The 23,893-nt window shown below is 44.2% G+C and overlaps 1 protein-coding gene across 4 annotated transcripts in view; it reads right to left on the reverse strand.

Moving 5' to 3' along the window:
• POU6F2 (POU class 6 homeobox 2) overlaps positions 1-23,893 on the reverse strand; it is a 486,199-nt gene that overhangs the window by 260,561 nt on the left and 201,745 nt on the right. For all 4 annotated transcript variants that reach the window (XM_013985842.3, XM_085004889.1, XM_021079084.2 and 1 more), the window contains exons 3-4: positions 21,732-21,823; positions 18,453-18,681 (exon numbers count right to left, since the gene is read on the reverse strand). In XM_013985842.3, the coding sequence (XP_013841296.1) occupies positions 18,453-18,681; positions 21,732-21,823 (321 nt within the window). The remainder of the gene's footprint in view (positions 1-18,452; positions 18,682-21,731; positions 21,824-23,893) is intronic.

Genomic DNA, 23,893 nt, shown 5'->3' on the forward strand with positions numbered 1-23,893 from the left:
GTGTAGGCCAGTGGCTACAGCTCCAATTCGATCTCTAGCCTGGGAACTTCCATATGCTGCAGGTATGGCCCTAAAAGAGACAAAGAAGAAACAATATTAAGCCAGAAGGGAAAAATGTTAGGATTTCGTATAAGAGTATGGTAGGTACACAGGTGTTCTTTCGTTATTCACTTTATTCCTCTGTTATGGTTTAAATCTCTCAAAATAAAAATATTAAGAGTTTTAAAAGGCAGCATTCAGAATTAACTTCCACACCCTTAATAAATTAAAAATGTCTTAAATTCATAAATCAAAATTTATTTTATTTGAAATTCAAAAGTTCAAAAATATCATGCATGCTATTTCCTAAACTGACACATTCCTTCACCTATTTGTGATATCTGCTGATTACTTATTTCCATGAGCCAAGGTGAGCTGAGTACGCTTGGGCATCCACACAGAACCTGGCTTGTTTAATAAGAACCGTGGCCATATCTATTACTCAGGAATATCTCCGAGGGCACGTCAGAGCACAATATTACGTATATTTGTAATGGGCCTACTGCTTTCTTACTAAAAATCTGCAATCAATTCCACAAAGGATTTTTGCAGATTTCTGACGTTTCCAGAAAAAAAAACTGATTTAAGTCAGTATCAAACACAATAGAATGCTGGAAATTTTTAGGAATTCTCTATCTGCTCAGGAGTAATTATCCAGACTACCTAGATATTCTGACAACAGGAAAAGGAAGAAAATTTTCACGACGAAATATTAGACTGACCACACACAGACAAACGTTCTGCTTCCAACAGGTAGAAACCCTGGGTAAAACATCCCAAATATTTAAACATACAGGCAGAAAGGCAAATCCTGAGGCATCACGAATCAAGACCAGGGAGACCAGCAACTGATACCCTGTTTTCCTAGAAAGCAGGCATAGCTGCAGGCTTGGCCACCTTGGGGATGATGTTTGGTCACCAACCCAGGGAGGGGATACGGGGGCTTGAGCTCATGCAAGGAGAGCTGTTTGACATGAGTCCCCCCTAGAGATCCAGCACCCTCAAAGGCTCCCCCAACATTGAAAAGAGATGAGACAAACCCCAATCAGTAGCCCAGGGAATTAACAACGATGTTTATTTCTGATCAAGGTTCTGGGTAGGGAAAGTGTCCATGAGATACTGTAGCCCCATTCTGCACAGTTTGTAGTCTAAATCTATACTGTGTACATGGTGCAGCTGTGTCCTAGCAGACAGATCATTTGTGAAATGTTTGGCCGAAGCAAGTGCAAAGATTCATATTAGCCATATACTCACGTAACCCAAGTTCAAAGGATTTCACAGGAAACCTCTCTGCTTAACGTGAGTTCAAAATAAAAAGTTACTGACAACATGAGGAAATTGTCGGCTATCACGAAGAGAGAGACAGCAGGAATTAGCTCCTTGGGTACTTAAGCTAAGAGGCAGTCTGAAGAAAATTGTAAAACTATGTTTATAGTTATCAGAGAAGTAAGAAAAACAGAACCCATAAAGAAAAATGCAACTTCTAGAAGTGAAAAATATAGTCTTTGAAATGAAAAAGGTAAGGTTAAATGTAAGAGGAAACATAATTGCAGAGAGACTTAGTAAACTGGATAATCGATCTGAGGAACTCTCCCAAATGCAGCGCAAAATATACAGAGAGTGAAAACATGTGAAGGAGGTTGTGAGACAGAGAAGACAGGGCACATGCAATCGGAGTTCCTGGAACAAAGAATTGAGGGAATTGGAGAGAATAAACCATCACGGAAATGTCAGGAATCATGATTTCAAGCACGATTAAAAGAAAAAGAATCCATGCTGAAGTCTTTCATCATAAAATTGGTGAATCCCAAAGACAGAGAGAAACAATCTTAACGCTAACCCTGATTAAAAGACATTGCACCCATGAAAGAATGACTGAATTAAACTGCTAAAACATTTATTGTCATCAAAATAGAGCCTGGAAGATGCCTTCATTCACTAAGGAATAATTACCAACTTACAATGCTAGGTCCAGCTAAACAATAAAAATAAGGACAAAAGGAGCATTTTCAAACAAATGAAACTCAGTTTACCACTCAAAGACTTCTACTAAAAGAATTAGAATGCTCTGGAGGGAAAGAATGGGATACGAGACATGATTTAAGTAAAAAATTGCAACAGTGATGAAGGCTAAGTGAGTTTGTAAACACAACAATGTGGAGAATGACTAATGCTGGGCAGTGATAAACAGAAGACGGCGGGAGATGACGGAAAGGTTGTGACTATCACTTAGGAAGACAGATGGCTCTTCAGAACAAACACATATTCAAAATACATGGGTAACGGCTAACAACAAAAATCGATGTTAACTTCTAATCCAGCAGGGGGAGGGAAAAAACAACTCATGATAACGGGGATGTAATGTACAGCCTAAGAAATAGAGTCAATGATACTTCAGTAGCTTTGCACGGTGACAGACAGTAACCAGACTTATCATCGTGATAATTTAATAGTGTATAAAAATGCTGTACACCCGAAACCAATATAATATTGTAACTCAATTATACTTTGATTTTTTTTAAAAGGGAAAATATGATAAATCCACTTAGAATGCAAGAAAAAAAGTATGGTTTAAAAAAGCACAAAAAATAATATGATTGAAATAAATTCTAATTCATCCCTATTTAAATGTATCAACATGGATAAGTCTCAAGGCAAAATTTGAAAGAAAAAATTTTTAATATATCTAATATATCTAATTTTTAATGTATATAATATATCTAAGAGTTCCACTTGTGGCTCAGTGGTTTAAGAACCTGACATAGTGTCTATGAGGATGTGGGTTCGATCCCTGGCATTGCTCGATCCTTAATGGATCCGGCATTGCTGCAAAGCTGTGGCATAGATTGCAGATGGGACTCAGATCCAGCGTTGCTGTGGCTGCAGCCTAGGCTGGCAACTGCAGCTCCAACTTGATGCCTAACCTAGGAACTTCCATATGCTGCAGATGAAGCTGTAAAAAAATTATATATGTAATAATATTATATACATAATTTATAAATATATAAATATTAATAATTTATAAACATACACATTTATAAAATATATATAATTTTATATATTATGTAATATATACATATATTTGCATTTACAGCACATATAAATTTGTACACTCTAGATGGAAAGATGTATTTCTATCTAAGGTGTGCTACCATTATGTAACGCTTTAATATCTCCAAAATACTACCACGTATTTCATGTACATATATGGAGTAAATTTATAAGCAAATGCCCTGGAGGAGTAGTGCTTGCTTCTAGAAGAGAGGGAATGCCATAGAGTGACTGCGGAGAGAGGGTGGAAGGATCTCAGTATTATTTACATTATTGCTTTTTTTTTTTTTTTTTTTTTGTCTTTTTGTCTTTTTGCCATTTCTTGGGCCGCTCCCACGGCATATGGAGGTTCCCAGGCAAGGGGTCGAATCGGAGCTGAAGCCACTGGCCTACACCAGAGCCACAGCAACGCGGGATCTGAGCTGCGTCTGCAACCTACACCCCAGCTCACGCCAACGCCGGATCCCTAACCCACTGAGCAAGGACAGGGATCGAACCCGCAACCTCATGGTTCCTAGTCGGATTCATTAACCACTGCGCCACGACGGGAACTCCAGATTGTTACATTTTTTTAAGAAAAGATCTTAAGTGAATGTGGCAAAATGTTAACGGTTGTTAAATCTAGATCACTGTATTACATAATATGTATATATATGTGTGTATATATACCTCTCTTCTATATTTCAGAGGACAAAGTATAACAATTTTGGAAAACAAAAGAGAATTTTAGACTCTGATCAATGGAAGTTGCTCATAACTTTATCCTTTTTCTCTCTTTATTATCCTTTTTCTCTCTTTACAGATAAAAATCTCAAGCAGGAGTTCCCGCTTAGAACCCTGACCTGGGAACCTCCACATGCCGCAGGAGCGGCCCTAGAAAAGGCAAAAAGACCAAAAAAAAATTAAAAAATAAAAATCTCAAGCAGTTCCTAAACCACAGCAGAGACTCTACAAAACGTGTTCTAATGTTTGATACCAAAGAGGATCCTTTGTGATTTTCTGCCTGGGGGGGGGGTGTGTGTCTAAAATTTGAATATGAGCTAATTCTTTCTATTTGAATGAACATTGCTTTGAACCAGTGCCACATGTGTATGAGAGTTAGAAGGATCCTCCAGGCCAGGCCAGTGCAATTCAATAGGAATATAATTTGAACCACACATGTGAGTGACATGTATAATTTAAAACGTTCTAGTAGCCACATTAAAAAAGTAAAAAAAAAAAAATAGATAAATAAAATAAAAAAGTAAAAACGAACAGGTGGAATCAGTTTTAATAATAGATTACATTGGATCTAATATATCCAAAACTATCACTTCAACACGTTACCAGGATGAAAATATTACTGAGATGTTTGGGCAGTTTCGTGGATTTTGCATTTACAGTACTTGTCGATTTGGAGGGGCCCCATTCGAAAGGCCCAGTAGCTACCTGTGGCTCATGGCTACCGCCCTGACTTGGCAGCTCTAAGTAACGAGAGCGGCTCTCATTCATCTTGCACGTCCCAAGTGTCAGGCACTACCTTGGGCACGTTCCATGGAGCATCACATTTAATCCTTAAAACAACCTTAGGAAACATCCGAGGAAAGCAGATCTCAGCAGTCAGGTCACACAGCCAGCAAGCTGTAGAGGTGGAGTTAAAATCACGGCTCACTCTGTTAACCCACTGTGCTGGAGGATGGCCTAGAGACAGAGCCTTTCTCCTAATTAATCTTCCCCCGACCTTTGAGCTTCTCCACTCAATCTGATTCCTATCAGGCATTTGGGTTTTCAGTTGGGTAAGCGCCCCTGGTCTGGGCCCAGTAAGGATACGAAGCACATGCGTGTCTTTTGCCCATCGCCTCTCAAGGAGCTGGAAAATGGGATCTAATATTTGCTCCGATGCAGAATCACTTCCAAATGAGGTGAAAGCAGAAGAGCAGCAACTGGCAAAAGAAAGGGAATGGCTGCTATCGCTCAGCTCAGCGCCCTGCCGCCGCCTGCCATCCTTTTGTCTACATCCATTGTTCAGCTACTTGACAAACTTCTATTTCTAGCCTCTCCATAAAAGTCTCCCTAGTTGGGGAAGTCATGCACCTTTCATGGTTTCATAATAAACTGAAGGTGAGTACCAGTTCGGAATCAAAGGAAATAAAACTCCAGTTGCTGCAGCCGCCAGGGTTGCTTTCTGAACGTGGCTGATACAATATTTCATCTGTGCTGACACCTTTCACTCTCAATTATTTGGCTGCTGTCAAAACAAATCAATCAAATTATAGCACTGTGTCTTCATGTTACCATTCCATTGTAACTTAGCGACATTAGCTTTGAAATATATGGAAGTATAAATTTTATCTCTATTATTTATTTAATACAACTTTCTCCCATGTGAGTTATTTTCCAAACACAGCAAACTCAAATTATCTTATGTCAAATATTGAATATATATATGTTTTGCTAAGAATTTCTAAAATAATAGCACACAGGGGAGCAGAGATGCATAAGCATGTGTTAATGGGCCTGCCTATTTTTGCTAATCCTAATCCAGTGACAGTGACAACCACACTCAGTTCTGTTTTTTCTTTGCTTTTTTAGTTTGGGCTATAAACTTGGTGAGCACAGTTGATTAATATTATCTGGGAGAAGATGAGACTAAACCAAAGGAAAAGGTGAATGTGGAACCAGATTGTTTTCAGAGGTTAATTTTGCTTACAATAAGAGGCAACTTTCCAAGATAAACCATTTCCAAAAATTAAAGCTACAATTTTCCCCAAGCATAGATATCTTCTTCTCTTTTTTATTTTTTTTCTTTTTCTCTCTCTTTTCTTCCTTCCTTCCCTCCCTCCTTTCTTTTCTCTTTTTCTTTCTTCTTCCTTTCCCTTCCTTCCTTCCTTCTTTCTTTCCTTCTTCCTTCCTTCCTTCCTTCCTTCCTTCCTTCCTTTTCTTTCTTTCTTTCTTTCTTTGCCTGTGCCCATGGCATCTGGAAGTTCCAGGGTCAGGGATCAAACCTGTGCCACAGCAGTGACCCAAGCCACAGCAGTGACCACGCCAGATCCTTAACCTGCTGCGCCACAGGTAAACTCCCAAATAGCCTCTTCCTGAGCATCAAGGCCAAGGAAAGCATGCTGCTCCCAGTGCCTTGAGAGGCTACAGTGGGCATGACCCAATGTGCTTTGAAGAGAAGAAAAGGGGAAAGGGACTGCAACATTTTCACTTTGAGATTTTAAGGCTACAGCTACATTTTTAAATAATAGATTTACATCACTTGAGTAACTTTTCAGCAAAAGAGCAAACACTGTTGAAGCTTTTATGTACAAGCTCTTAAAACAGCTTCTTTATACATGGAAACTTGGCACGTCCTTAGAGAAAAAGCACACTGACAGATGCGTTTTTGGGGCTCCTTCTTGTTGCACTCTGGCCACGTAAAGGCTTCTCCACAGTCAGAAGCGCCAACGAGAACGTGCAGATTATGCCCAATGAAAGGGAAGCTGAACAAGGAGGATGCCAGAAACCTCAGCCCACCTGAAGCAGAGCGATCGTACACACTGGGAGCGCCCCCTTTCCTTCTTCCCAGTGGCCTGGATTGCGGTGCTCCTTCCCTAACCTCTTCTTCCCCAGAAATGTCTCCCCGCCCCCCGGCTTCTGTGATACGTGTTGATGGTTCTACTTCAGGGTCTCTAGCACCGATCCCACTCTGAGCTTTAGATCCATGTTCTTCCAGTTGGCTACTGGCATCTCCATTTAAATTTTCCACAGGAAGCTTGGACCAGTCACATCCCACAGAACTAAGGTGCTCCCACTCTTCCCTCTCATCTCTCCACATTTAACCCATCCACAAGCCCTACCAAACCCACCTTGTTAACGTCTCCTAAACCAGCCCTCTGCTCTTCGTCACTGCTACCAGGGCCCCGCATGAACGCCACAGCCTCCTTCCTAACTATGCTGGAGTGCCTACGGCGGTGCCTGGTAAATTAGTATGTCTTTGCGAAAATGTTTAATCTTTGTGCCCAGTTCATGGGAGGAGAGGAGGTTCAGCTTCCCCCAGAGGCAGGTGAGAAACCACAGCCACCACCTGTCCCTGGCAATCTGTCCTGCGATCCCTGGGCACCAGGGAAGACAGAACTTCCTTGGAGCGCATCAGCTCTCCCTTCTCTAAGTGATGGGCAGCGGGGAGCTGGAGACCACCTCCCGGTCCCCATGTTCAATACCTCCCCACTCCTTGACCCCACGCCTTGACTCCCCTCGGATACAGAGGTCCTCTTTACTTTGGTGCCAGAGGAGATCGGACCAAAGAACCCTGGTTCGCTCTCGTTCTTGACAATGGCGTGAGACGGGGAGGCAGGTCGAGTGGTTTTTCCCTTCTTCAGGCGCCCGCAGTGGCGGCCATCTTGGAAAAGCATTCCCATGGCTGCCCTGGAATCCAATCCAGTTTGCACCTGCTAGTGTAGACACATCGACAGATGCCATCAAGAGCCCCAATGGATTTGCAGCCTTATTATGTGCCACCTGGGGATCCCATTACTTCCCTGCCTTTGGCTTTGAAAATAAACGCTTTGGCTTTGCTTTGACATGTATGTGGCAGCTGGAAACTATTATCCTTTGACAATGCTTTATTCCATTGACAGTATCTCTTAAACACACACTACACTAGTCAGACTTCTCATTCACGTGCTTCCAGTTTAATCCATGCCCCAGTGCCTCGGCAAAGCCTGCTTCAAGGATAATGTACTGCAGAACGAGCTCTTCAAGTGTTTTCAATAAAAAGTCTGAAGCCTCGGAGATATGGAGGTTTGAAAAGCTGCCAAAGTGAGACACGTTGCAACAACTCTTCATACCTTCTTTATGGTGGATTTGGTATGACTGCGTAGTGTGTCAGGTGGGGCTCTTCCGACTAACACTGCACGTATGAATTATGCTCTAGGTATTTTTAATATTGGACTTTGAGACAGCAGGCCCCGTACCAGAGGCTGAGGAACCACGACGTATGAAAAGCCTGAGCCCGTTCTTCTCGGGTCTGTGGCAGGTACTGCACTGTCCATCCTGAGAGTGCGAGCAGAAGTGATGTGTGCTAGACCTCGGCTCTCGTGCACCTCAGGCCCCTGCGAAGGCGACTTTCTTCTGAGTGTGGGCATCGCTAGACCAGCACCAAAGGAAACCACAAGGGAAGGCAGAGCCCATGGCCAGCTACCTGCCTCGTCCTTCAGGAAGGACGCCAGAACGCTGCCCCGCTCCCACGCCCTGTCCACTCTCCTCCTCGGATCCATAAAATCTCCCACGTGTAAAGGCAACACTGTAACAGTAGACACTGCTCACACATAACGAATGCATAGAGTTGTTTGGTGGTGGTATTGGGTTTAGTTTGAGAGTCAATCCACTTTGAGGCAAGACATGCTGTTCTAAAAAGTTGGTTAGAAGGTCAAGACAACAGACCCACAGACCTAACCTTGTCAGCGCAGTAAGGATGTCTTGGGTATATGCCCCTGCGCCTTCACATGTACAAAGCATTCTGATTTTAAAATAATATTTAACACAGATACTTTAAGAAAGAAAGCAATCGCCCATAATCTCTCACTGTCTAGAGGCAGCTAGGAGTACTTTGTTATAGATGATGTTTTTCTTTCTTTCTTTCTGTGTGGTGTGTGTGTTTGGGCTTCTTTGAAAGGATTGGGATCGAACTGTGTACATGTGAAATCTTTATTATTTTAGCTTAGCTTCTGCATCTGAGAAACAGAGCCATTAACATTTTCTTTGATAGGAGAACCTGGAGTCCCATTCCCAGGAAGCTTTTCCAGCTTTCATTCCATTAGCAGTTTTGTACTCACACACGTTTTTCAATGTTATACAATAAATTGTTATTTTGTTAGTATTTCATAAGCCCCGCAGCATCCACTTCCCTCTTTTTGAAAAAAAAAATAGAGGTATATTTTGTATATTCGGTGCAATTCAGACTTTCTAAGTGAACAGCTGTCCGAGTTCAACAAACACGGAACGTCACGTACCCACCACCTTGATCACGGTAGGAACAGTTGCCTCAGCCCCTCCCAAGCTCCCTGTGCTCCTTCACCATTAATTCCTGCCACCCCTGCCCCCGGGCGACCACTGAGCGCCCTGCTCTCCTGACTTCCCTCTTCCTGAACGTGACGCAAGTGGAGCTGCGCTTTTGGATGTGCTCACTTGCTATACTAAATCATCCCCAGCCGTCCCATGTATTTGTTCTCTATTTTGTATTTGTCCTTTGAGGTCTGCTCCTTTAGGAAATCGTGGCCGTGCTGTGTTCTGAGGGTTCTGAGGAGCGACACCCCTGCTCCCCGGATCCGAATGGGTTCACCTAATCTAGGCGCTCAGTGTCGGAAAGAACCTTAAACCAAAGTCAAATACTCCTGCAGTGTATCTTTAATTCAATGGCCACCGAACACCATGGCAGCCCCTTGTAACACAGCTTCTACCTCCCTCCCCTTCAAGGAGCTTCATTCCCACAGGCAGCTGGTTGACCAGGTGGCCTGCCTGGCTCAGGGGATGCGAGCAAAAGTGATGTGTGCCACTTGTGACCCAAAGCTGTGAGCGCCATGGTGGTTCTGCGGGTCTGTCTTCCCTTTGTGCGGAGAAAGGTCTGTCCCAGGGAGCGTCTGATCCTGCAGCCTGGATCCTAGGATGAAGACGTGCAGCGGAACCACGGCCAGCCCACGGGCAACACAGATGATGGTGTAAACGGGAACCATAAACCTTGGCTGCCCCTCCTTGAGACTTTGTGCCTGTTTGTTCCTGTAGCAAGACCTATGAAAGCTAAAAGATAAACATCCTGTCCATCAGGCTTTTGGATGTTTCTTCCCTGAGAATCTGTATCGTTAACTTTTCTAAGCACCTGGATTCACTTGGCGACATGCAGATATTGTAGGACTTAGTCCCTCCTGTCCTCTGGGGCTCTGACCAGGGTGGGGGGGGGGAACAACACCGATGATCCCGTATAAACACGTCATGCCCCATTCCCGCCACCCTTCATCTTTCCATCGCTTTGCTCCCCACACAAGCAGAGAAGTGCCTGCGGGGGCTCTCTGGTTTGTTTCCTGCTTTATCCCAGGTCTAGAATCCCATGAAAGTTCGATCATCTTTGTTGAGCAAATGAATAAACGCAGTAAAAAACCAAAAACCAAAATAAATCAGCCCATTTCTGGCTAAGCTGGTATGATTTCTTAATGCTATCAGATAATTGAGACTAGGTCATGTGATGGGTCTCCCCTCGGACGTCTCTTCTAGTTCCACTGTCTAGGCTTCTTACCTTCCTAACAAACTGCTTTTGTCTTTCATGCTTCTTACATTGCAAGCTGCTTTGAATCCTTGGAATTACACTGGCACAGCTGCACAAACACACACCTATAACCATGCAAATGTCATAGCATAGTCGCAGTGTCTTTAGGTACGTGCGTCCTTATGAACACATGCAGTTAAGGACCATGTAATTACGTACTCATTGTGCCCAGAAGAGGCATACGAGCCCCTCCAGTGTCACCCCTTCCTGCCCCTCCAGCTTGACTTCTTGTTGCCTCAGACGCCTAAACTTCACAAACCACCAAAACCGTCCGCAGAGCCCCGTAGACTCCATGTTCCCCATTCCTCTTCTTGTGCTCTCGTAACTTCTCTCCACTTGACTAACTCCTACCGGTATAGTTTTGTTGACGTGTGTACAATGCTATGTGAGTTTCAAGTGTGCAGCACAGTGGGTCAGTAGGTTTGCGGATGCTGGTCCATTACAAGCTGTTTATTATGAGATAGTGGCCATAAGTCTCTGTGCTGTGCACGCAGCCTTGATGTTCCTCTGTTTTACAGACACAGCAGTTTGTCCCCGTGAATCCAGGCCCCTAATGCACCCTCCCCCTTCCCTCTCCCCTTTGGTAACCCCGAGTTTGTTTTCAGTGTCTGTGAATGTGTTTCCACCTTGCATACAAATTCATTTGTATTATTTTCCACATATAAGTGAGGTCATACAGTATTGTCTGACTTATTTCACTAAGTATAATATTCTCTAGGTCTATTCGCATGGCTGCACATGGCAGAATTTCATTCTTTTTCATGGCTCAGTTATATATAATGAAATATAACTGAGCCATGAAAAAGAATGAATATATATATGTTTTTTTCCTTTTATGAAGGAATATGTATATATCATGAAAAAGAATGAATATATATATATTTTTTCTTTTTATGAATGAATATATATATATATATCATTTTTTTTTTTCTCTTTATGGCCACACATGTAGCACATGGAAGTTCCCATGCTAGGGGTCGATGAATCAGAGCTACAGCTGCTAGCCTGCGCCACAGCCGCAGCAACACTGGATCTGAACCACATCTGAAATCTACACCGCAGCTTGCAGCAACCCTGGATCCTTAACCCACCAAGTAAGGCCCCATCCTCATGGATACCATGGCGGGTCCTTAACCCACGGAGCCCCAGCGGGAACTCCTATAACTCCTATACCACATCATCTTCATTTGATCATCTGCTGACGGGCACTTGGGTAGCTTCCATGCCTTGGCTATGCAAACAGTGCTGTCAGGTCGTCGGAGTGCATATATCTTCACTCATCTGTTTATCCAGCATCTATTCTAGAGTTCCTATACTGAGCAGCATGGCTGGACCACATCGAAGAACCCAGCAAAGATGCTGACCTCAGGGCTTACATTCTAGGACACAGCCAGACATAAACCATGCATATCATAGAGAACCCTCTCCTTGAGTTCCAGGGCCAAGCATCACAACGCTGCCTCCCCTGCTCCCCATGCCACAGTAGGCATGTCCCAAAGTAAAAAAGAAAGGAAGAACAAGCCTCAATCATTTTTGAAACTTCAAAGTTATGTAGAAGGTCATAAGTATTATGAACAAAAGAGATAAGGAAAAGTGGGTGATGGGAACTGGAGTCTCGAGGCAGGGACAAGGGGGGCGTGAGGCCTGATGCTTTCTGGGGACAGAGTTTTTCAGGCCGAGGGAGCAGCCTGTGCAAAGCCTTTGGGCAGGAGCATGTTTAAAGAGCAGCACGGTGGCCAGAAGCCCCTCATAACGGGAAAAGGAGAGTGTGGGGTTTAAGAAGCAAAATAAATTAGATGGAAGATGTATGTCTTAGAAAAAACATCGGCCCATGGAACTGGCTGAAAGCACGGGGTCAGAAGCATCCTCCATGTCTGAGGGACCTCGATTCCCAAAGAAGCTACAAATCTTTAACTGCTGGAAACTTCAAGCTACCTTCAGCCCCCAAGCTTCCATAAGCTGTATATGAACCGAGACAGCCCCCAAAGAAAGCTATACGCCTCAACTTTCTCTTCAGAGGTACTCAAGGAAGATAATGGACAGAGAAGAATCTTCCTGGGATGTAGCCGAGGGCGAACCGTGCTCAGGGGTGTTTTCCAAGAAGTGCCCACTGGAGGAACCCGCCCTCCCCCAAGGGAGGGGACTCTCTCCATGTCCGCCTCCTAGGATGTGGTGGAGACCGTGGAGACACAAATCGCGGCACATTCTCATGCTGGAAAACTCCTGGGAGAGGAAAGGAAACACCTGGTCCATACACAACAACATGGGTGAATCGCAGCAGCATCGGGCTGAGCAAGCAAAACCGGGCACCAAAGAACACGTGCGGTATGGATCCACATGCATGAAGTTCGAGAGCAGACAACACTAAATGACAGGGACGGAAAGCAGATCGGAGGTTGCCTGGCTGGAGGGAGGAGATGGACTGCAAAGGGACACGGGGGACCCTGGGGATAGCGAGGAGTTTTCCGTATGGACTGCGGTGGGTGGAGTTGGCACAGGTATGAACGATCGTGCACTTAAGATCCGTGTGCTTTATTGCATGTAGACGACGCCTCAATTAAAGTAAGAACAGCAACTCCAAGGGAAGGGAAATGCAACCTCACTCGCACATGAAATTCCTAACCCCAAGACTATGCCCACATGCCCTCTAAGGGCTTTGATTTGGAGCCTTGGAGAAAACCAGGCTGGATTTCCGACCCCTGCTAAGGGCAAGAAAACCATTCTTGGCCTTGATTTTCCAACTTGCCTTGAACCTAATTGCTTTTCCATGTTCAGGGTAAGCAGGACTCTCTAATGTATTTTTGGCCATTAACTTAAATGCTATGCTTGACTTAACTGGAATGTTCACACTTGGATATAAATCTCCTACGTAGCGCATTTAAATTCCCCATTTATGTTGCCCTCAGCGATTAGAGGGTTATCTCGGCCGGTGCGAAGGGAACAAGTCACTCGCCTGAATCATCTGTCCCAGACAGTGACCCACCTCTGCTGCTGTCACTTGCATTGAGGTTTGCAATCTGCATTTTCTGCCTACATCTAAAAAAAGGAAACAAGCCAACACATGGGCGTGAGTTCCATAGCGGGGTCTTAGTTTCGCCGCATCAAATAGTAATCTAGTTCCCACACTAGGATAATTGCAAATTACATTTTTAGTACAGATATCTGTGTTCCACAAGAGGAAGGAAAATGGAAGACAGTGATTTAAGGGGACTTATAAAGTCTGTGACGGAGCAGCCTTAGTCATTTTCTTTCTTTGAGTTTTATGGTCATGATTAATCTTATTTCACAGGTATGGGCTGGCTGACAGGCACCTGGAACCAGAGGCCTATGAGCACAGGACAGACAAAGCTCACAGGAACGGAGGGACCCCGATGCTGACGGTGGGCGGAACCTGGAAGGGGAAAGGGCTCTCAGAGGAAAGACAGGAGAGAACACCCAACTACACCTACTTCAGGTAGCGACGCAGGATGTTGAGTAGGCTCTTTCTAGGTCTTAGCTGCATTTAGAGAATTTCTGGACTTGCATCCCAGCCAGAACCTTCAAAGACTTCCCTTAAAACATTTAGAAGCTAGACCCCAGCTTTGGTATCTCCAAATTTAGACCGCAGAGGTCCTAGTGGTTTCTTAAGGAGGCTGCCCATGTCCCATACACCACGTCATCCTGGCTTCCTCCCACCCACATCATAGCTGATTGGGCGGAAAGGAACCCTCAGTGTGAGCAGTCACTCTCTGGTCCCACCGGGTGGGCAGCCTAGAGTGAAAAGCCTCAGCCCAGCATGAAGGTGAGTTTCAGGGAGTTTGAACTTTAGATAGATGTGGAGATAGAGATAAAGGGGACAGAGAGAGGGGAGGAGAGAGAGAGAGATAGCCACGGAGAGTTGCTGAGAGGTACATGAGTTGGGAAGATGCCAAGGAGACAAAATGGACCAAAATTATGGGTTAGCTAAAAGTCAACCAACAAACTAGAAAAGAGTCACAAGGGGAGCAAGGGAAAAGAGAAGACAGAGTATGAGTTACCCGGAGCGGGGGCAGACCCCTGCCTGCTCAGAGGGGAGAATGATGCACCCTGCATCCTAGTGGTTCACTCGACTCTCTGATCCCCAAACCTCCTTCCAGGCTCCCTGAGGCTGGGCTGCAAGGCTGTTCCTAGGATTCTGCAAGATTTCTGCCTCCTCACTCCCAACTGTTCCCTTAGAAGAAGGCCCCATCTTTGGTGAGACAGGAGTGCCTGTCTTTTTCGCATCGAAGACTCTGAAGAGAAAGGGAAAACAACCCCCAGGCCATGCAGATGGGTTTTCTGCAGGGCAATGCGATCTCTTTTTCAGGAAGGCAAAGCTTTTGCTGAATAAAATCTCAGAGCAAGGGCTTCCAAATGTATTCATTCGCAAGAGAATGCCCCTTGGTCCTGGGGATCTAACTGTCCTAACGGAAGTGAAAATGTTCTCAAATAAGTCACCCTTTCAGTCATTACCCTCATTTAGAGCCTGGCGTGATGAGAGAGAGCAGAAGAATTAATGAAGGCACTTATCACAGGCACATGGCTCCCCACGACCCTAAGATGCTCAGAATCTGGAGGTGGACGCTAGAGATGGCGGGGAGGAGCCAAATGAGGTTTGCACGTGCTCCTTAGCCCAGGCTTGCCTAGACTTCAGTGTGCATAGGAATCTCCTTTTAAGGATGCAGCTTCTCTTCAGGCTGTCTGCGGTGGAGCCTTGATAAGATGCTGATGCCGCTGGTCTGGGGACAACACATAAGGGAGGAGATGGTGATAGGACCCCTGCTGCCTGAGCAGAGAGAGAAGCCACTCTCGGGGTAACGGGCCATTAATGCTCATTAAAACACAGGCGAGAATCACAGCCTCAGAGGCTCTGAGAGCTGGTCCGAGTCACTTGATAGGGAACATAAATGAACCAGCTCTCAGTCCCTTTAGTAAAAAGAAAAACAGTTGAAAATCTATCCCTGGATCCCAAACCCTTAAGAAACCAATGTCAGTATTTTTTTTCTTAGCAAATTTGTTGCTTATCAGCTAGAAGAACAGACAGGCTGAAGGGTTAGGCAAGAGAGTTGGAGAATAATCAGAGACAATTCCAGTTGGCAGACTAATGTCATGTGTAAAATCTCAATGCTTCACAATGAAAGAAACAGGACCAACTGCAGACTGGGGGGTTAATGCTTCAATCCCTCCCCCTCACACTAACTAATCAGCTCTGTCCTGGAAAACCACTCAGAAAGATACGCTGCCTATGATAGGTGGGCAGACTTATTGGTTGTTTGACTTACTGACTGATGGATTTAAAACTCTTTAAGTTTTATTGAAGTTTAGTTAATTTACAAAGCTGCGATAATTTCTGCTGTGCGACAAAGTGACCCAGTCATACATACACACATATCCATTCTCTCTCAGATTCTTTTCCCACGTTGATTATCACAGAATACCGGGGAGGGTTCTCTGGTTGTTTTGAAAGACTTAAAAGCCTTGGGCAGAGGTTATTTTGCTCACCGTCTGGAAGCAGGCCATGGGGAGGTGGCAGAGCATTCTACCCAGCTGATGATATAAACGCGTGTAAGGACTTTTGCAGCCCATTTACAAGACCGCCACCCCTGAAAAAGTATAAGACTCAAGAACATCTGGGACTGGCTCAGTCTCAAAGTCAACTAGGAAGCCTGCGGATGACTTCCTGTCCGCCAGCCATCCACTCACCATCCTGAGTTCCACTACCGTCTGTGACACAACCTGGGACGCTACCCGAGCCCTAGACACTGCCTAGGGACTGTCAAGGGCTGCACTAGGTTTCTGAAAAGTGGTGAAACCATCCTTGGATTGGCTGCTGGCCAACAAGGTGACCAAGTGGCATTGTCCTTCAGGTGGTGGATCCAGATCTTGGACAGCTTAAAGAAATGAGACATTTCTCTGATTCCCATTCTTTTTGCCCTTGACTTTTTTTTAGGGTAACCAACTCTTTCTGGTGTGCTTGGAACTTGGCTGGTTTCAACACTGGAAGTCCCACATCCCGGAAAACCCCCAGCTCCAGGCAAACCGGGATGGTTGATCCCTTAGACTAGTGAGGTCTGGGTGGCGAAGAACTTACGTAGGAAGAGACGGAAGGAAGAAAAAGCCCAAGGAGACGGGGAGGTGGAACCTTCCTGGATCCTAACAGTGACTTGCAATTGGGATTCCTTCATAAGGATATAAGCGGCAAGGGTGTTGGAAGAAGTGCCTGTGTGTTAGGAATAACTAGGAAGCGTTTTCTCCAACTGGCTGACGTGCAGCGAGGAGGTGTTGACTTCATGGCCTCCCTACCCCCCTCCCGCATCTCTGAAATGTCAGAGATGGAGCCCACGGGAGAAAGGTCCCCTTGTGCCTGTGGACTAGACAAGACCTTGACCGTCAACCCCAATACCCTTCTGAGGATGAGACCAATAAGGAAATTGAGTAAGAAGCGCCAAGGGATAAAAAGAGCTCTGACTGAAATGACTTAGGACACAAACCATAGGAATTCACTTTCTGAAACCAAAGGCACCAAAAAGAACCAAATTCCTAACTATGAGTTCACACTAAATTTGATATTTTTTTAAAAAACGAGAGAAAGAACATCTTGATGGAAGTCAACATTGGACGAGTCACTAACTCTGAACCCTTGAAATAAACCTGGTAGGAAAATCCTAAGAACACCAAACCATAATTAAGATATAACAGGCCCGTCTTTTGGACTCTGTATTTGGCGTACATTTTAACCAAGCAGGATTAATGCGTGACCTAGGAGCTCCGTGAGCTTATGTTTATTTATAATAGTCGATATTCCCATAGGCATAAATGTTCCCAGTGGAAGGCTGCATTTTGATAATGTGCATTTCTTCATTAAGATTTCATCATCCACCTACATTAAAAAGCCTCTCCCTACACTCTGTTGCTTTTGCTTTCACCTTGTTTATTCCTGCCTTATTTGCTTAATCTTGAGATCCTGGCTTCCCAGGCACTTTCAAATTTGAAACAAGCAAAATTTGTGCATTAGCGTGTCCTGGACATGCATGATTTATGAATGGCAGGTTTCTTGGCACAATTTAATGGTATAAGAGAGACTTTGTTTTAAACATTAAAGGGAAAGTCAAGAAGTGGCAACAATGAGCAGCATGTACTGGAACACAGCGCGTGCAGAGGAGTCTGGGTCAAGGGTTAGCCGGGTCTTACGCGGCCTATTTCTTAAACTACGGCCCGACAAGAGACCAAGGGACCAACCAGTTCAACAGGTTATAAGGAGCCCTGACTTTTGACCCACTCGAAAAGTACTTTAAATTGTTATTCTGATCACTTGCCCAACCAAACGCCCTCGGTACAAAAGAAATGTAACTGCGAACATTTACATCGATGGAGAAAACGACCCTCTTTGATCCAAAATAATGCGTTTTCTCTTTTTCAGGCAACCTAATCATATCGGAGCTCTCTCCCACCACAGCAGCTCTTCCTCGGACAGTCTTCCGTAAGTCGACCAATCAGTCGGTGTTACCAAATCTTTTCAAGAAAAGTCACAGCCTGCAAAATACCCAGACCCCTCCTGAGTAGAGTCCCACTCTTACAGCACACGCCCGTGACTGCATGAGATAAGCATTCTCTATATGTCTATTTTTCTCATCACAAAATATGACCTCCAATACTACAATTGTTGTTTAAAAATTATAACTAGAATATGCTACCTTGTATCTGAGATGTTCCAAACACCTCACAGCAAAGTAACGTCTAAGCTTTCTTCGCAGATGGGAAACTGAAGAACTCATGAAACTGTAACCAAGCTCCTCAAGCAACAACACAATAATTTTACACCTAAGTTTTTGAGGTGTCATGCAATGATTGCTCATAAATGCTTCTAGAAGACGTGACAGGTTTCGAATCAATGTTAAGAAATGAAGACAGATAAAGCCCACAGCAAACTCAGGATTCAAAGGCAAACTGAAACTTGGCTTTTCCACGCCCTTTATGGTGGAAGCACCCTTGAACCACATTCAACGTTCAGGGAAGCCGTCCACTTCGGAGAGCACTGCCCAGTGGACGGAGCCCTACAGGACACAAGGACACAGTGGGTTACCTTGTAGATTTTGCAATGGCAGAGTCATAATGCCTCCAGCTGCAGCTGCTGCTACCAGCCCTTGGATATTGGTGAGATTCGCAGTAGGCAGTGTGAGGACCAGTCCTTGCTGCCCTCCTAGCTGACCGGCCATGCTGAAGGGGATGAGGATAGGCTGGTTGAGGGCCGGCGTGCCGCCTGGCATTGCCCCGGCCACAGCAGAGGCTAACTGCTGGGCCGTCAGAAGTGGCTGCAAGGAAACAGACAATCCTAGGTCACTTTCCAGGGGCCAAGACATGGACTGTTAGAGCATTTTGCTTTCACTCAAGCAGGGTCAGAAAGCTCCTGAACAAGTAGCAGAGAAACATGTTTCGTCCCAAGGAAAAGAGCTGGACTTGCAGAAAAAAATTGAAGTTGTATTTCACTAATATTTTGGGGAAAAGTGCATCTGAGTTGGAAGGCCCACTTATCTTTCAAAGGAAAATCCTATCCTTAGAGTCTTCCAATGAATTCCCAACTGTTGCTGCTCACATAGTTGAAACTCTGCTAATTTATTCTGTTGTTCCAGACAAAACTCATCGGGATCAGTGGAATTTTTCTTTGGTTCAAAAATAGCCGTGAAATACTATTTCTGTCTATTAAAGTAGCAAAAATAATGTAAAAGCTTTACTCAATGCTGGTAAGTCCACAGTGACACTACTGAATGGATTTAGAACATGTGGACTGGCACAAGCCTTTTAGAAAGCAGTGTGACAATTCCTATCAAGAGCTATGAAAATATTCACCCCCCCCCTTTGGCTCAGAATATATTCCTGGGATATGCCCCTGAAGATAGAATTTTTTTAAAAAGAGAAATGATGAAAATACGTATTACATTTTAAAATATATTAATGTTAAAAAATAGTTTGTTACAGTAATAACTTAAGATATTATATAGCCTTTTTTCTTTCTTTCCTTTTTTTTTTTTTTGAGGGGGGAGGCTGTGTCCACGGCATGTGGAAGTTCCCAGGCCAGGGATGGAACCTGTGTCACAGCAGTGACCAGAGCCACAGCATGACCATGCTGGGTCCTTAACCCGCTGAGCCACCAGGGAACTCCATAAGATATTAGATAATTCTGACACCGCTTTAGAAATTTAGAAAATGTTCATGAGAATATATAAAATAAGCTGGATAATAATCAAGAAAATGATGATGAAATCATAATCCAAGCGGTAAAACTGTCTATGTATAATGACAAAGATCTAAAAATAAAAATATTTGATGCGGATAAATTTCAAAACCTTTAAAAATGTTCTTTTGTTATTCCCTAACATTCTTTGTCCAGTTAAAATGGCATTAAAAACACATGTTGATGTTCCGTATTTATCCCACAGCCATTGTTCGATACGGAAAGGCAGCTGATAGGTGTGCCCTTCTGGGCACTGCAGGTATCTGAGCTCGGGGTGGGCTCTTCACCAGGATGACGTAGGAAGGACTGCTGTCCAGCCGTGACCAGAAGGGTGGCTGCGATCAGAGTCCTCCATCTGGGACTTTCACTGCACCCCTGTGGGAGCTGTGGGAGACCTAAGCCCATGTCCACTTTTCTTCTAGAGGAACCACAACTCTCATTGGAGGATGCCAACTTTTGTGTGTGTGTGTGTGTGTGTGTGTGTGTGTGTGTGTGTGTTTTATTAAAGTATAGCTGATTTGCTGTGTCGTGCCATCTCTGCGGTACAGCACCGTGAGCCAGTCATACCCACACATCCTGTTTCTGTCATTATCCTCCGTTACGGTCTCGCCCAAGACACTGGACGCCGCTCCCTGGGCTCCACAGCGGGATCTCCTTGCCCATCCATTCTGCATGTAACAGTTCGCACCTACCAACCCCAAAGTCCCGGTCCCTCCCACTTCCTCCTCAACTTTTCGGTGTTTAATGCAGCATGAGTCTGTAAAGTAAAAGGTAATTCGGTGTAGGCATAGTACAAAGCCCAATATTTAATAGCCGGGCACTGTTCTAATGCGGATTAACTCCAGTGTCCTACCGAGGACATACGGAGGGGCCAGAAAGGTGCCCAAAGTCACAGAGTCAGAGGGGTGAGGGGATTCAAATCCAGCCAGGCTGTACCAGAGCCCAGGTTTCACCCCTTCTCAGTAACAAAACAGGTCGGAAGAAGTGGGAGCTTTATTTGAAGAATGGGGGGAGGACTGAGAATAGGGGATGCTCCACCTTCCCTGTGGTCACCCCACAAGGCCCCTTCCGGGGAGCCCTGAGAAAAAGCCCTGGGAGTCCGTGCACCCTGGTTTTAGAACCATTGTTCTGGACCCCATGGACCTGGCTCCTCACAGATCTGCTAGACTTTGCTACATTTTTACACAAAGTAATTGTGACTCCCTTGAGAAAAAAAAAAATTACACTAGGAGTTCCTATTGTGGCTCAGCAGAAACGAACCTGACTAGTATCCTTGAGAATGCAGGTTCGATCCATGGCCTCTCTCAGTGGGTTAAGGATCTGGTGTTGCCGTGAGCTGTGGTGTAGGTCGCAGACATGGCTCAGATCGGGCTGTGGCGTAGGCCAGCAGCTACCACTCTGACTCAACCCCTAGCCTGGGAACCTCCATACGCTTGGGCACAGCCATAAATAGACAAAAAAAGAGAGAGAGAGAGAGATTCGATATCAGCTTGTTTTTCTATAAAAGCGGGTAAACTCAGAGAACTTCACAATAAATGATAGAGGTTAAAAAAAAAAAAAAAAAGCCCAGCTTTTTATAATTGTGTTCTACTTCTCCATATAACCACGCCAGGCTGCAAAAAACAAATATTGGACTTTAAAAAATAATGAATGTATTTCTTTATTAATGCAGGAGTCGTGTGTGATGTACAGTATTGTCAAACCCAATAAGCTGAACTTGCATTAAAATTGCATTAACTTTTTTCTATTAAATCACATCTTGTATTTCAAAAGTGGCTACAGTAAGGTTGAAATAACTTAATTTTCTTCACACTCCAGTCATTAAAGTTTGACTTTCCAGAAAACGGCATGGTAACCACCAGCGCGAGGGCAACGGGTTTTAAGACGGAAACAAAGTTTCCAAATGATTAACAGGAACGTTCCCTTTAAAAAGAGAGTTCTGCTAACACATTTTTTTCTTGGTGGTATTTAATAAATAATGTAGTCATACAGCTTCCTGTACAAAAATTTATCACCGTCTTTGCTCGGTTGGAGCTAATTGGTTTCAACTCATTATTATTTATTTGGTTAGTTCTGCGGCTAAATCATCCCATAACCGGAGCCGAGATGCAGCAGCGGAGGGGTACTGACCTGAGGCCCAATCGGGAACGGGGAGTGGGTCTGGCCCGCCTGGTGGTGCTCGGGGGTGCCGGGGTCGGACAGCGCAGGGTTTCCTCTGGCCCCTGGAATTCAAAAGAGAAGGGCACCCTTAATATAAGGTCCAGCCCGGGATCCACACGGAACCCCATTCTGCTATGATGTCACGACACATAAAGGCACGGATAATATACGTTTTATCCGGAGTTCCGGGGCTCGGACCCCTTGTCAACTGCAGAGCTCATGCTACGGGACAAAGTCATTCCGGGAGGGAGAAGGCCGTGGCGGCGGCGAAAGTGACCCAGTCTTCAGTCGTGCTAATAGGCTTGCATTATACATCAGTTTGCATGGGGTGTGCCAGCGTGACCCCTGTGTGGAAACCCGCATCCTTTATGCATAGGCAGGCAACGGTTAATCTAATTCCCCAAAGTCAGAGAAAAGCGGCATCTTAGACCTCACCAAGCGCATCTATATGAGCCCGTAATATTGCTTCAGACCCTTAAGCTCCTTCTCTACACAAGCTTCAGACACTGAATCTTACGGATGTGTTTTCCTAAAAACAAAGCCTTTTTTCTTTGGTGCTGGGAAAACTGGACAGCTAGGGGTAAGAGAATGAGATCAGAACGTTCTCAACACCAGACACAGAAAAGGAAACTCGAAATGGATCGAAGACCTAAACATAAGGGCAGGAACTACAAAACTCCTGGAGGAAAACCTGGGCAGAACACTCTTTGACATAAATTGTAGCAATATCTTGTTTGATCCTTCTCCTAGAATAAGGGCAATAAGAACACAAATAAACCAATGGAGCCTAATTAAACGCGAAAGTTTTTGCATAGCAAAGGAAATCATAAAAAAAAAAAGGCAACCCACAGAATGGGAGAAAATCTTTTATTATTTTTTTTAGATTGAAGTATCATTGGTTTACAATGTTGTATTAGTTTCAGGCGTATAGCACAGAGACTCAGTTACACATATTAAAAATACGTATGTTATTTTTCAGATTCTTTTCCCTTACAGGTTATTACAAAACACGGAGTAGAGTTCATTGTGCTCCATGGCAGGTCCTTGCTGATATCATCTTATGTCCTAAAAAGCTCATGGATCTCCTTAAGCAAATTTCCGGGGTGCTGTTTGAAACAGGAACACCCCACCCCCCACGCCACCCCCAGGGGTGCCCACAATGGTGAGCAGAGCACCCAAGTCCTTCCTTGGCTAGAATCCCGTTGGACACCAAAGCATGAACAATGAAATGCCACCACAGCACATCGCTCAAGGCTTCCTCAACACGACAGCTTCTCTGCGTGTGCCTGTGTGCTTTGTTTCAGGACAAAGCACAGAGGGTGAGATGGGCAGTAACAATAAATACATAAACAAACAAACAAAGGTCGCTAGGATTGTTGAGGGCTCTTAGTGGGTAGTTTTGTTTTCTTGGAGGCTGAAATCCAATTCCAAGCCACATCCCTAATAAGATCCTCTCTCCCGATGTTTGTCCTATGAATAGCAAGCAGAAGACAATTCAAACCCCGTTTACCGGGCTGCCATGGACGGCCACGAAAAAAAGATACGATTCTGTCACACTTATAAATTTTAAAGAAGGTATTATTGGCTCATTTAAAACCAATTCTTCTATATAGTCTCCAAAGGGACAGCCTTATAAATAATGGAAATGCGGAAAAAAATACTTCAGCACATTAAGCTACAAATAAAATTGACTGCTACATATTATTCAATTGACTTCTACCTCCACAGCCATGTGTCAATCATAACAGCATTTTATAATAGGATTAAGCAATGAATGTGCAAAGCCATTATGCAGAAATCCAAAAATCTGATTAATTTGTAATATTTTTTTTGTGTGCAGAAAGTCAAGAATGGACATTGCTTGGGGAATACTTACAAGCATTCTATTGAAATTTCTAAATTGATTTGGAACAAACTAATAAAAAACACAGACTTGCTGACATTTTATAAAGTGAATTCTGTCAAAATATGTTTGGCATTTTAATGATTGCTGTCATTTAATAACAAGGCTAAGGTGACCCATCATAAGATGTCATAATGTGCAGGAGATCTTTCTTCTACATTTGTTATATGTGATTTACTTATTATGCTTGAGTTGCAGGGCACTTTATTATTATTTTCATTTTCTATTT

This window comes from Sus scrofa, chromosome 18, assembly GCF_054392235.1.
Source record: "Sus scrofa isolate SSC_HxYL_T2T_F1_AM1 chromosome 18, Sscrofa_HxYL_maternal_Yorkshire_Landrace_v2.0, whole genome shotgun sequence".
Taxonomy (NCBI): domain Eukaryota; kingdom Metazoa; phylum Chordata; class Mammalia; order Artiodactyla; family Suidae; genus Sus; species Sus scrofa.